We start from the raw sequence: 15,046 nt of genomic DNA on the forward strand, positions 1-15,046 counted from the left end.
GTACTATTTATTTTTTTAGCCACTAAGATTTTAGCAAGGTGACGACTGTAAGCGCATAGTTTTCTCACACAGTGACTTAGCCAAAGGATCACTTTCCCTTTTGTCAGAAACCCCAACGATGATTTCCAGCAACGATTTTTATTCAGTGTTGGTACCTATTGGAATCGTTAGTCATTGATTATTTTCAGTAGGCTTTATTAGAAGTAAGTAGGCCTGTTTGATTCTCTTTCCGATTAACAGATGATTTAAAAGTAGTGTTTTAAAACAACAACATTCAAAATTTAATTCATAACTGAGCAATCGGACACATCTATTGTACATATGAATGCACCAGCTAATTTTTCACTCCATATTTGTTTTGAGGTTGTATTGACCGCTCTTTTATTTAGCCTACCTGTGGAAATCCGTCGCTTTTTGCTTGACGTATTAATATTATCTGGTACCGGTACTATCTTTTCTATAATTTAGCGTATTTACATCTTGAATAACACGTGGTTTCTGTGGATTTAGCAGCTGGGACATGGTGTTGATGACAAAAGCTTATTTGCAAATGTGCGATATTTTTTGAGGGTTTTCGTTCTTCATTAATGTTTTGTGTTTATCGCTTTTATTCATTTACTATCTGTAGAGTGCAGACGCCATGTTGTAGCACATAGCCTACTATCCTGAAAGTGGTTATTTATGTAGACATGATATTTATTTTCATCTTGCAAGATATCGTTTCATTTTTAGTTTTGTGATATATCGCATGCTACATCTGATATTTTCTTTTTGTCCCAGACAAATTGATAGAAGGGTCTGGTAGTGCTAGCTGGGATATGGGTCTACGAGTAAATCCAGAGGATAAATTAATCAACTGATGCAGTGATTTTTTTTTGTAAAAAATGTTTAGAAGGTAATAACTATATTTGATGGGCTAACTAAGATATGCTTGCACAATTGTCTATCTCTCGTTGTTTTGAAATATGGCGACTTTCATCCCGTGCAAAACACAGATTTCAACAGGACTTTTCTGATTTTGCAATTAGATTAGAATTAAAATATTTGCGTAAACTGGATAGTGAAACACAATATAAGTATATATCCAACAATTCTATTTAGTGACCATGGGTTCTATTGGCGTCAAACTAAAAATTTTCGCATCAAAATGATATCAATTCATATGTCACGATATAGAACATTCAGTTTTGTACCATTCGAATCGTCTGCGTTAAGGATTTTCTCAATGCCAGTGTCGCTCTTTCATTTGGGAAGTTTGATATCGGCGACAAGTATACTATTGAAAAAAAGCGCAACTCATTATAGGATTATGACCATGCTTTTCGATTTGTATGAACACTGTAAAGAGATAACTTTTCTCAGTGGGTGAGTAATAAGCTACTGTATAATGCCTTGTAGCAATGCATTGTTGGCCTATATAAATCAGAGTAAACCGTTCACAAGAAAAAATGTGCACGACAAGATACTTGTATTTGCCAATCAGCAATAATAGTATATTGTATTTTGAGCCCATTGCGACAACGCAACACAACATACAGATTGAGGACAGTCCTCCATTCGACTGCTCCAATTATTTTGGCGTGTTCAACTCTGTTGCTTGAGCGGCGTCGAACCACTCGACTACGCGGCCGACACAAGTTTCTTAGTCTGCGACTGAATTCTTTGAATGACTAATTTTTCAATGACTATGTTCTGATATCTCACAGAGTACTAATGAACGTTTAATCCTCGTAATTAAGTCTGTGTCTGAGTTTGAGTTAGCGATAAAGACAACAAAAGACCAAACATAATTTCACTCTCTCTTCTGATCTTAGAATCGATTTTCTTATGCAAATGAAAAAGTTTCTCATTCTTGTGAAATTTCGTTGATTCAGCATTGGAAGAAAATCTATTCGGTTCGTTTTATGCGATTTAATTTGTGTCGTAGTAAACAACATATCTCTGAAATGATATCATCATCACATCCTCCTGTGATCGGAAGTCTCCAATTATCTCATTGTTGTTGGTTTAGCAAAGACAATTTCCCTATGACTTAAAATGAAATTGAGTGCATTTAAGTGCAAATCAGAATGCCCATTGCCCAATGATAGACTATGAATGGGCAGGGAAAAGCAAACCGTCAAAAGCTCTTTTATTGTCAAATTATCTAAACTCTGAACGTCTGTTCACGCAATAAAGTCCCAAAATTCACAACTTTATTTAGCTTATGTTTATTGATGGATGGTCCATATGCCAGTAACAAAGGCGCTGCTGATATCGTTTTGTTTACTTTTGATGATTTCAAAATTGCTAACACAGTGAATTTGGCGTTTGCATCGACACAAATGTGATAAAGTTTATCTGTTTGTTTCTGCTTTTGGTTAAAGTAGCTCTGTACGTTTCGTTTTTGCCGAAACAACGAAAAAACACAATGTATCAAGCACTGAGTGTTTAAATTTTCTGTAGATACGCAAATATTTATTGAAACTTCAAGATGCTGCACGCACCAATGATACATCAGATAAACGTTATTATTTGCAGACATTGCAAAACGAGGAAGGACGTTTGGACCAGGCAGCGGAAAGAGAATGGGGAGAGTGGGGGGAGTGGCAACCATGCAGCCGAAGCTGTGGAGGCGGCGTCACTTTCATGCGCAGACAATGTCGCACTATAAGGTTTGATCATTGCATTGCGAACAAGATTTCTGTGTTAAATCTTCAACAGAGAATCATATCTTTTTCTGAAAAATATTTGATTAAAACCCCGTGGCGTGAGTAGGCTACTGAGTAGCCTATACCCCTACTTATAGGTTATAGGCTTGGTTATTTGTAATTTGTATTAATTTTATGAGCAGCAAGAGGCTACAATGCGCAATGAACAAATGTAAGTAACACATGTTATGGCTGATTTAAACCCAGCTGATGAAGTTAGTCCATTTACAATGATTCCACATTTAACTTAAAAAAGGATCAAATTTGCTAACCGGGTAGTTGCAAACGAGGTTTCAAGATTGAATGCACAACCGATGGTGTTTGGTAGTTGTTTCATATAAGCTACAATTTTCTTGTAAAACCGTGAACCTCGTATGCACTTGCAACTTGATTTACTCCTTTCGTTGCTATTGTTCACCAAGCTCGTGAGGTTATATCAATTAAATCGAAAAATCTCACAATAACGTTCAAATCACCTAAAAGTTAGATTGAAAGTTTTTAAAAAAGCGAAAGGTCCTGACCCTGATCACGCAAAGTGGAAACTTTTTATTTGCTGGCCACCGTTAGATCTAATGACTAAGGTCGCTGCGTTATCTGATCGGCCTTTTGACACGTTGCGTGCTGCGTGAAGTCTCATGAGGTGAGGACATTGAAGCTTTGTGAGAAAAATTTGCTGTGCATGTTGAACCCGATTTCGCGCAATCACTTGGAATAAAAAACATTTGTTTAAAAAAGTGCAAAGAATAACTTAAAATATTCTACATCTAATTCGCTTCCACTTTACAGGTGCGATTCCCTAGATTGCGCTTTAAATCATAACTGTACACATTTTGGTACTGTAGAAGCATACATTAAAGTGACACTCAGCTGTCTAATAATTTAAAACAACCATGCATAAATATGAAAACAGATCGGGGTGGAGAAGTCTCGTTTAGTTGAAATGATTTTCGACTTCATTTGCAATTGTCCATGGCGTATTTGACTTCAAAATATCAAGTTTCACACCACGTGAAAGATTTTCGCGGAACTTTGTGTTTGCAATAATGCGAAAGAATAATCGTAGCATTTTCGTTTTGCACCAGTAGTTTGGAAGTCATTCTGATGGATTAATTTGACTTTTCAAAATCAAAACAGTGATTTCTACGCATCATTATCCCAAAATTGTGTGTTTACCTTTGCTGATTGATTGCAGTGCAAAATGATTCTGTCAAAAGCGCTCATGCCAAGTATCTCGAATTTTTACGGCTAACCAACTTTCCAATTTGTCCAAAAAAACCTGTAACAGCCTAAGGTTTTTGTTAAAGTGCATTTTAGTTTGATTTACAGGCCCAAGTTTTTGTACAAACTAGCACTAGAGTGAGGTCATCTCGTAAACCCAAATGCAATTGTTGAGTTGTTCTCAATAGAGAGTAAATGATCCGCAGACTACTATGACAGAACAAATCCGTGTTGAGATGAAATGTCGACGAGTGTTGTCTTAATAAATCTTCCGAGAAATTACCTTTCCCAGTTACATTTTTTATTGACTATTTTATTGTACAAGCCCTTCCTACTTTTCTAAATGGGCGATGCAAAGCATAGCATTATCTCGCAAATATTACAAGGGTAGTAGATTAATGAGTTGGTTAGTCAGGTGTAGAAGATGCATTGTAGTTGCATTCAATGCATAGCATGTTGTTGCCTTTTTACAAAAAGTAATTTTTTTTAACACCAGTTGTACGCTGACACTATTTTTTGTTTTGTTCAGAAATGACAGAATTCCGGTTTGTGTGGGTCCGGATCGTAAATACAGCTCATGTAACATTCAGGTAGGCAATGTTGTTTTCATTGATCATTAGGTTTATTTAACCATTTGGGTTGAAGCGATGTGTACGGTAATAAAAAAAAGTATTTTTTTAATTGGAAAATAACATAATGGCGCCTACCTCAAATCTAAAAGTTTTCTTGTGGAGCCTTGCCTTCAATTTTGCATATTTTTGAAACTCTTTGCTTTTCAAAGCTTTCTGTTGTAAACGTTTATTAGACATTGTTTAACGCTAAAGCAACTGGTAATGGATTGCTAAATTGCGGGTGTGATATTAATGCGAGGAGATTGTTGTAACAAGACGTCCATCTATGTTTGAAGATAAAATGACAAGGCAGTTGTGATCCAATCATGTGGTGTGAAACGTATTCAGCATTTAATGCCAATCGTCCGAGATGGTAGCTAAGAAAGACATCGGCTTAAAAGTTATTTCTGTGGCAACTGTAGGTAGATGGCAAGAGAAAAGAATGAAATCAATAAACCACAAGACCACACACAAAGAAATATTGGAATGAACCCTTGTTATGCCTATGTAGCAAAAATTGCTCTTTTGACATTGTTTCAACGTTTAACGACGCATTTTGCCAACTGGCTATTGTGGCTGTGTAACAACACAAGTCGATTCCTCTTGATTTTCAGAATTTCCACTCTTGATGAAAAAATATCGCTTAAAACCGACGATAAAATAAAAAGATTAAGATAGCAACGACTCTGTGTAAACAAAACTGTTTGTTTTCTGAATAAACTTGCTTTGCTTTTCTGGCTGTCAATCAGTTGCAATTACAGACAAGAAAGCCACTCCACCTTTAGTTGCTCTTGATAAGAACTTTGCTTAACTCGGTCATTTTTGCGCAAAAGTAACTAGCCAATACCATCAATATTCTATGTGGCCAAGATGTTATCAAAAGCGGATCAATTTTTGGTTTGCCATTGGCATTGACGAAGCACAGTCCACAGATAAAGTGAAAACTAAGCTTCCAATCCAACATTGTGAAAACTCGAATTCTGGTTTTCACTGCATACTCATTTGGTTGTGTGTACTATGGTAACCACCGCCGGCTTTCCTGAAATGTAGTACGTTAAAGAGCTCAAAAAACAAATCTAAGTTGATACGTTTTTCTTACAAGCCACAAGTCAGTTGATCGTCAGGAGTCAGCAATAATACTGTCAAGCACTAGTGCTTTACCAGCTGTCAACGTGTCATGAAGAATGAGAATCTAAAAATGGTTTGTTTCATGATCACTTGGTGACCCCGAATAACCCCTTGCTTGCCTATCAACTTAACCAAATTAAATCCTTCGCAGTGTGTATTCTCTTCGTGACGTCGCTATTTATTTATGCGACGTCCACGGTCTGATGTACAAAAACTTTGCTTTGGATTCCAAAGATCACGTCCAAAACTTAGTCAGAAGGCAACAATTGCATTTATATCCGATCAACTCTTTTCAACACGAGATAATGTTAAGGCCTATAGGATTAATTTTACAGCCCCTGTTAACGTCACTGGCTGTGATAAGTTTCAACGAGATTGTTTTTGTGGAGAAGTTGTTTGCAGCAAACGATAACAAACGCATCACTACAAATCCATACGATATCACAGACTTCTGTTGAATGGGAAGTAGCGTCTGTCAAAATGCAAATCTCATGCAAAACCAGCCCTGTATGCTAGATGTCAGGAATATGACATGAGAAAGGATACCTTACGCAGAAAATTCAAAACTGGAAACTGTGTAAAGGACACCCGCGTTTGCAGAAAAAAAAAATACGACTTTACACATGATTTTTCCCACTTCAAGTAATTTAACCAAATTTTACAGAACTTGAAGATTAAGCTGCGTTTTACCAATACAATGTATTCCATAGTCGTCGATTTTATTCTATAAATATTTGTGTAACGTATTACTTTTATCAATTGCTGTGAAAGATTAGCATATCTTGACGAAAAAGTTCTTAAAGTTTGTTATCATAACCTCCAATTGCTTTTTCAAGCGTGTGCTATATTAGTAAACAACCTCACGCTGAACGCGTGGACGTCTTTGCAAGAGTTTTGTAACTGTCAATCAAAGTGTTTTTTTTTTAGAGAATAGGTTTCCTTTCAAAACTACCAAGCCAAAATTTTTTTTTCTGTTGGCAAACACACCTCTAAGTTGTCATCGTTTGTCCTCAAGGTTTGTTCGACGGCAAGATATATTGACCGCGTTGTCAATCATCGCCTGCAATTCGTAACAGGGTGCTATTACAAGTATGAATGTTTTATGATAATCCACTACACCTTGTTGATCACTGACAGGACTGCCCGGACGGCTCTATCGATTTTCGTGCAGAGCAATGTTCATTCTTCAACAATCAATCTTATGGAGGACGCACCCATCAATGGACGCCTTATGTTGGAGGTACATAGGTTTTGCAAAGGTGGTGAAATTTCATTTCTACCCTACTACACTCAACGTCGAGTAAAAAAAGTAAAGGGGGTCCCATACTTGATTCAAGTATCGGGTATGAGAAGATAAGGTTCTCATTGTACTAAGCCTTCGGCACTAAGGAGAGTAGGGTGGCCAGTTCCTTTCTCTCGGCCGCCTTTACTTTCAGCAACTACGCCCACCAAATTTATTACACCCTGGGTAGAGGTGAGCGGTGTTTTCAACAACCAGCTGAAGCCGGGAGTCGAGAAAACGTTTTTAAAACATTACTGCACCCTTTACGATTTTCATCATAAAGTTGGCACATCTGCAGCGGTTAATAAAAAGTGAGAAAGTTGCTAGATGGAAAATTATGAAAATTGGGAAACGATATTTTATAAAAAAAAAAGTTTTGAAGTATGAAGGCAACTAATTTTTATGTTATGCTAAATAAAATTTGAAAGAAGCAAATTTATATGAAATCAAAGGCAAAGTTCTAGCAACAACCATAGTTTAATTTGTGTGCAAATAAAAAATTAACGTTTGAACAACTTGAAAAACATAATCTTTAGTCCGATTCGCATTGAATGCGTGTTGCTGTATTCTTAAGTTTCCATTTGCTTATAGCTTCATTGAAAACACTTTCATAGATCTACATTTCACATTGTGAAGTTGTAAAGTCAATGCACATGTTCAAAATATTTTGGTTCACTTTTCAAGTTCTACAATTGTCAATATTTGCCTAACTTTAAAATAAGGAAAGTTTGCGAAGCTGCATTCTTTCCATTGAGCCCTGTTGACAACTAACAACCTTAACGAGTTGAAGTGAGGATAAGCGAATGTTTGTGAAAGATCTCAGGAATTCCAACACAATGCATTCTTGCTTGCGTAAGTTTTATGGATCAATATCTTTGGGTTAATATGTTAACGAGGCGATGTTTTAGATTTATACAAAAACGTGAAAGCTGAGAAAAATAACACCCCTTGGTGTTTCTATGGGCATAAATTAAGGTTTGGATTATTTTCGTTTGAAACAGTACTGATTTGGCAAATCTCATCTGGTCTCACACAATCGTTTCAACATAATCCATTGTCCAACCACGTCATACATTCCCAGATAACAAAATCGTTCCTTTTTGCATTTGGCCTAGTATTTAGCAACTTTAACGACTGCAGACGTTTGAATCAATGTGAAAAAAATTAATCTCTGTTTGCTCAGTTCAGTGTTGAGGGTTAGAATTATATGGAAAGCGTGGGAACTTTTCTGATTGGGATATTTGCAAATTCTTTCTCTGTCACTGCCAATGAAGTTTTAGTAATTTGAATCACATTTGTGTCTTGTCTTCAGCTTGTTTTACTTTCAGTGCAAACAAACCTGGAGTAATCAAATCCAAAATAAAATTTAAGTTTTCCCTTGTGCGAACTACCAGATTCTGGTATTAGCATTGCCTGTCAGCCGTATCTTGACCGGCAGTGACAGACAAGTTCATTGAATTACAAACCACGAAAATTTGCGGTTTCACGTTCATCGAGTTGTATGGTGTCTCTAAATAAGGAAAGCAAAACAAAATTCCTTACATTTATCTTTATTTCTGCATTGGTCAAAAATATGAAGAAAATCTGTCGCAATTTGTCGTGATCTTACGGTTCTTGCCACAGCGACGAAGCAGTAAACCATTTCTTTTTTACATCCACCAATCAATTGAAAAAGATTATTTTTCTGGCTGGTGATATCTTGGTCGGAAGTAAATCAAAGTGTTTCGACACAGTACTAGAATTTGTTTCGATTCCAGATTGTCTAATTTAAGGTACATAAAATGAAAACAACCTAAAGCATACATGTCACTGTATCAAGGAGGCATCTTTAATTTGAAAGCCAGGTGTACCACTGTACCCGAATCCAAAGTTATGCATGATGAGCAAACTCATGTCTCGAACGCTCACTGGTTTATTCCTAGTGATTCATCAACGTCGACTGTTCGTTAAAGTATTGAATTGGATTGTGTTCTCAGATTCAGTGTTGAACCCTTGCGAACTCCATTGTCAACCGGGAGACAGAAGCTTCTTCATCAAACAAGCTGAAAAAGTAGTCGATGGGACAAGGTGTCGTCCTAACTCGTTTCATGTCTGCGTGGATGGGACCTGTCAGGTGAGTTTCATAATAAGAAAACTTGAACGCGTTAGCCTTGCATTTGTTCAGATGTTCAAACTTGCGATTCTTTTTAGGTGCGTGATTTACATCAAAGAAGGTTAGGTGTCGGTCTATACTATGTTAGTTGAAGCACGGCTATCGTTAGGTAGTCATAGTTGAAGCATTTTTTTTGCAAAACTCTGAAGTTGAATGAAATTTTCAGACAAAGACTAATATTTACAGTAACTGAGTGATGGTGGAACGGTTGAAGGGAGAGACAACAATTTGTGTCATTTTTTAAAATCACTGTGAAGCTTGGAAAGTCATTCATTTTTTTGCAAAACAAGGTGGTTTTCTATGATTTAATTTCTTGACGGATTTGGATCATAGGTTGACTGGAGCACATTAAACCGTTCAGTTTTATACCAACATTTGTTTCGCAATACGAAATGTTGACTAAGAAGGTCATGAAGGGACATGGTTACGTGTACAGTTTGAGCAATTTTTTTATTCTAAAAACATTGGTAGATTTTTTAACTAAGGCTTTTCGTGGCGATTGTTTTTTCCGTCGGCATGACACGAAACGAAAGTTTTTATAACAAAATTTAATTTGGATGAAGATAAATGTTGCAACTAGTGATAGAAACGATAATTATCCTGATGAACACCCAAAGTTTTCAGTAGGCTGCTCAAGCAAAAGAAAACGAAATAAGGAAATTTTCTACGAACCTTATTTCAAAACAACAAAACGAAACGAAACAGAGAAACAACGTTGTAACGAAACGATCTATTCAAAACATTTTGTTGTTGCAAACAACCCTCGACTGGCTGAATTGCTTCAGCTGAAATCATAAAAGTAAAGGAAATTGTTTCGTAATACTGGAGGCTTGTTGTTACGTAGTGGGATTCAAAGCTTTTCCAATGCTATTTCCTGTGATGATTTAATCTTGGGCTTGTGAGATGCGACGTTGAAATATGATATGTTTTCTTTCGGCCCTGGCATCGACTGAACCTCTTTGGTTTTTGCGGTTTATGAAAGAATTTAAGGTTTTGAAAATAGAAACCAAACTTTTTCTTTTATCTTGACTCAACTGAAAAAGCAGGCAGATTAGATTTATCCTTGAACACGGGTGTTTATTTTTACGAGTTATTATTGTAAAGAATGTGGTGATTATTTATGTCTATAAATTCTGGTCTGTGATGATGCTTGGTGTGTGAAAATGCCTCTTTTCCTTGTGATAAACCATAAGAAGACCCCATTGACCCGTAACGACCTTTGTGATTGGCGCTTACGCTCCTGCATAAGAGGGGTGTGATGCGTCAATGCAAATTGCAGCAAAGCTGCAAGAGATAACGACAGGGTTAGTTTAGTGCAAGTTTATCTCGATGGCTACATTTTAATCGTGCCCATGCGGTTAGAAATTGTTGCTGAGTATTCTAATTGAAAGAATCGTTAATGATTGTGAAGCTAGATTTTCATTCTTAACACCTCGAAAAATCGATAACTTTCACATTTGCTGAACGTCGTAAAATGTAAACACGCTATCGCAGAGAAACTCCCTATCATGAGGTTAAGGTGGCAGCTGTTTGTTTATTCACTAACATTGTGTGATCATTGAACCTTGAACATGTCAAGCACGTGCTGTGTAGAATATCAGTTGTATCAACTTGTAATGAAAGGCGCTAGTTTCATGAATATTTAACCTTCAAACTTTCTTTGTCTTCTGTTGAAACCACAAAACCTTGTGGTTTTTATCCAAGCGTTTGATAAGATAGTTTGGATAAGCGTCATTGCATTGATGTTAATTGATGTTATTTTGTAACACTCGGCACTTGTCACTTGAGTTGTGAGTGAAAAAATGAGTGAAATGAGCATTGTAACAATTTTTTATTAGAATTATTTTAATCTACAGCACGTCCTTGTTACTTCCGATCTTCCATGCTTTTCAACTTAAGAATCTGTTTACGCTTTTTATATCAAATTCACAACTTTTCACATGAGATAACCTTTCTGACCTTTCAAGTTTTCATTCTACCGATAAAACTTCACAGTATCAGAGAAACTACAAAGTGACATGGAGGTTGTCAACCCAAGTAGTCACCCTAGACACGAAACTGCTTCCTTGTTTCTTCAGTGTGAATGTGAAGGGACATATAAAATTCAGCGTCATTTTGGCAAGTTTTTGATGTGAACGGAAGGGGTATCGGGACCGCAGCCAAAGCCTCAAAGCCATCTGCGTGCTTTGAAAGACCCGTGGTCGTGGGCCAATAATTTCTAGATAATGTTGCACCGACTGATATTGAACATCAATAGATAAAAATAATACAATATAGATTTTTAAAACAATGATCGTCAAAGAGACTAGCACTGCAGAGGCATGTTTGACGATTATTTTTATCCTGCTAATATCGGTGGCATCCAGCTAGTAACGTCTGCAGACGCTGAATCAATATAAAAAGGATGAATTTGCTGGTTGAACAAGGGTAAACGATTGCATTAAACATCTACATTCTACAATAATGTGTTCGGTAATCGATTGCGTCAGCAAATTGAAGTCGGGTCGGATTTTCTCCTGCGCTGTCAAATCAATTCGTTTGGTTCTCAGCAAACAGTTCAAGTATTAAATTGCATCTAATTACATTAAAAGCTCTATTAGCGTTAATGAATTGGTTTTAGTAAAAGTTATTGTGTTTGAGCAATACTTCGGATTGGGTGGGTTGTATTTCAGTGATAATGAAAAGGAGTTTTGTTCAAGTTGAGCTGACAAAGACCATATTGTTCACCATTCTATTTCACTACCACTAAAACAATTGTAGCTACCAAACACGCCGAGTTGCATTATTGTAATTAAGACGAAAGTTTATATGCGAATTTGTTGTAATCGTGTCTTTTTGTAAGAGATGACTTGTGGCTTGAGAGACGAACAAATGGGCTTTAACAGCTATCACAAAAGCCACAAAAATCAACAAAGAGCAAGTCGTGCAAATGTGTAATAATAATAATGTTAGTTTTTATGTAGCGCTGTATCCATCGCAGAATGCGTTGCTCCACAGCGCTTTTCAAAGCAGACAGTGTTAATGCAGCCGTATAGAGGCGCAACTGACTACATTATTACCCGAATCTACTCCATTGCTCAGTGCCAAGCAGAAATTAGATTCATTACCATTTTTGAAAAGTCTTTGGAATGACCCGACAAGGTATCGAACCCATGCCTACCGTTTCAGAGGCGGGCGCACTAACCACTAAGCCACCGAGCTGGTACTGCAATTGTGTCATTTTTTTTCTGTGTCACAAGGGTTTTGACAGGGCACAGCACACAATAGGTAAAATAACTGCTTGTTTAAGCAATGTTTCAATTTGGTAACTTTTTTATCAGATAGAACAGAATCCAAAAAAAGTTAACATTCAAAAATTGCATAGTTTATATTTGCATACACAAGTGTTTTTGTTCTTGAGATAGGTTATTTTGTGATAATGGAGATTGAAACAATATTCCGTTCAGTCGAATGGCAAAAACCTGATGGCTAATTTGGCGAATGGTAATCGACGATTAGCATTTGTAATCAAAGATTGCCAGTTCCACGATCATCAACAACAACCCCGCGTGGTGTTTTGCAGTATGAGCATGCTTGATGGTCAAAACAAGAATTAGCCTTCAAATCCCCTTCCCCACTGATTCCAGTGTTTGTGACCTTGTGTTGACCACAAGCATTTCTTTTCTGGAGATTAAACGATCTGTGAGATCACTTTGAAAAGCGAACACAAATTGAATGAATGCAAACTTTCACAGCTTTGGTAAGCTTACAAGCGTTTTCAAAAGCAGCCAGTCCGGCCATCATAATGTGGTTTGGAACATTATGGAATTTTTTTCTCTTTTGTGCCATACTGTGATCAAGACATCGTTGCACAATGGTTAACACTGACATGTCCACGCTGAAGTACGGTGGAATTTTAATGAAAGGTTAACCTTTAATCTCAGGATAATTCAGTGAGTTCATTTATTTCAACGTGATACTCAACTCTTCTCCGGTCTATTTTTTCATTGATGGTTGGCCAAGATATGTCACAACTTTTAACAAAGAAAACTATTAAAAGACGTGCAGTAGGCCCATGCGCAACAGAACAAAAGTTAGCAATATTTGTTTTTAGCAAGAAGAATGCTGTTGAAGTCATTTTAAAAAGCACATTTTTCCATGATAATTTTAATGGTATAATCAGTTAATCACAATGTATCTTCATTGTAACAGGCCGACATTTGGTAAAGTACAAAAGATTTAAAAAGTAGCAATTTAATTTTAACTTGTTACAAATGTGAACAATTTATAGTGAACATCACGATCCAAATCACGTTTGGATTGTATAAAAAAGCAGAACCTTTAACTTTCGTAACAAGCGCACGAAAGTGTAACAATAATTGATAATTCAAAATAATTTCTCTTTGTTGGTTTCGACTAGGAATCTACCATCTCTGCTTTCAACTAATCTGCAAAAGTTTTAAGCAGTAACTCCACCCTGCTACGAGCATCGATGCCCTCATTCTATTGCACACAATCCACAGCTGTGTGGAGTAAAAACAAAAACAATCGTCGTGAGAAAAATAAAATCATTTTCCCAAACTCAACTCAGGATGGAAAAGTAAATCGATTTCCTGTAACGACAAAGCGTCTAATTGCAACCTGTGAGTCGTACAAGTGCAGCATTGTTTGCTCGTCCACGAAACCGTCAAGTGTCTTGTCTTTTCCGTTTATTTAGAAAGCAATTAATAGATTTTTGTTTGAATTGAAACACGAGAGTTATTCACTGCACCCAGATCATTTGTCGCTTCTTGTTTTGTGTCAAGTGATTTTGTTTGATTGACAGCTAAAGTTTAAGTGGTTGGACTGACACCGCGCAAAGGTTCGCTCTTAGGATATGGAAGAACAATATATTGTTAACAAAAAACGTTGATTAGACGTAGTGTGCCATCCTTACATGTGCTTTGCAGAGTTTTGTTTGTTTAAGTTGGTCGGAAGTGCCCGGAAAAGCAATGTACTTTCTCACCTTTCGTTTACGGAAAAACTTCTTTTGTTTAAAAAGAAATTAGTTTACCGGGGAGGGAAGCAAACATTGATAAGAACTCGAGTTGTAAAATCGGTTTTTCAGACGCGAAAATATATGCTTTTTCATGTGCTTCACAATGGCTAGATATGTATAGCCGAAAACGTCTGCAATTTTTGTTTTCGTTTCGTACAATGCTGCGTTATTTCATGATTTTATTTGCCTATGGTTCAACAAAGTAATCACTTCGACAAAATTAAAAAGAACTAGTCTTGTCAAGAGAAAAAAACTGAGACTAAAAATACTGCAACTGTATTTGAAGATTTAAAATTCTTGTTTTAACCCGATTTGTGTCATTTCGTGTTGTCAAACACTTGCTGTGACCAAGCTTAGAGAGAAGTGGCATGCAGACATTCTTGCAGGGATTTTGTTTGTGGTTTGGCTAAGTTTCCAAGTTGAAAGTAAATGAGTTATTTTCAACAGTGTGAAGTTTTTGGATGTCCAACAAAAGCATCTCTTCTCTCATCGATCAAGCCGTTGCAATCATATTCTTCTGATCTCCCATGTTTCGATATCGCGCATTTATGGACCGCAATGTAGCCTAAGCAGTAAGAAAATAAACATCTTAATGCTTAACGAAAAAAAAGGTGACTAAACAACGTTACCGCTCTCATTCAACAGTATGCGTTTTTAATGCTTATGATAAAAAGTCATAAATTTAAACATTTTGTTTATTTTTGTGATAATTGTGTACTTGTGTAGGTACTAAACGCAGTGAAGCGTATTAAGCAGATTTAAGTCATTCGGGTTAATAAAACTTTCGCCGGTCAACAGTAAGGAGAAATGTTTTGTTGGTGAAAAACTAGACAGTATACAAATTGGTGGTGGGGATTGTATGTCTGAGACATAGTCCTCTTATCGAGAAAGTTATTTGAAATGCTGAAGCTGCGCAGACAAATGTTGAATAGACGAAACTATAACTGT

General features: G+C 36.6%; 1 protein-coding gene across 1 annotated transcript in view; it reads left to right on the top strand.

Moving 5' to 3' along the window:
• Positions 1-2,216: 2,216 nt before the first annotated feature.
• The window catches only part of LOC145766056 (papilin-like), a 30,171-nt gene continuing 17,341 nt past the window's right edge, over positions 2,217-15,046 (top strand). The window contains exons 1-5 of the mRNA XM_082577714.1: positions 2,217-2,297; positions 2,521-2,654; positions 4,438-4,498; positions 6,785-6,887; positions 8,906-9,042. Of these exons, the coding sequence (XP_082433840.1) occupies positions 2,217-2,297; positions 2,521-2,654; positions 4,438-4,498; positions 6,785-6,887; positions 8,906-9,042 (516 nt within the window). The remainder of the gene's footprint in view (positions 2,298-2,520; positions 2,655-4,437; positions 4,499-6,784; positions 6,888-8,905; positions 9,043-15,046) is intronic.

This window comes from Aplidium turbinatum, chromosome 1 (assembly GCF_918807975.1).
Source record: "Aplidium turbinatum chromosome 1, kaAplTurb1.1, whole genome shotgun sequence".
NCBI classification, from domain to species: domain Eukaryota; kingdom Metazoa; phylum Chordata; class Ascidiacea; order Aplousobranchia; family Polyclinidae; genus Aplidium; species Aplidium turbinatum.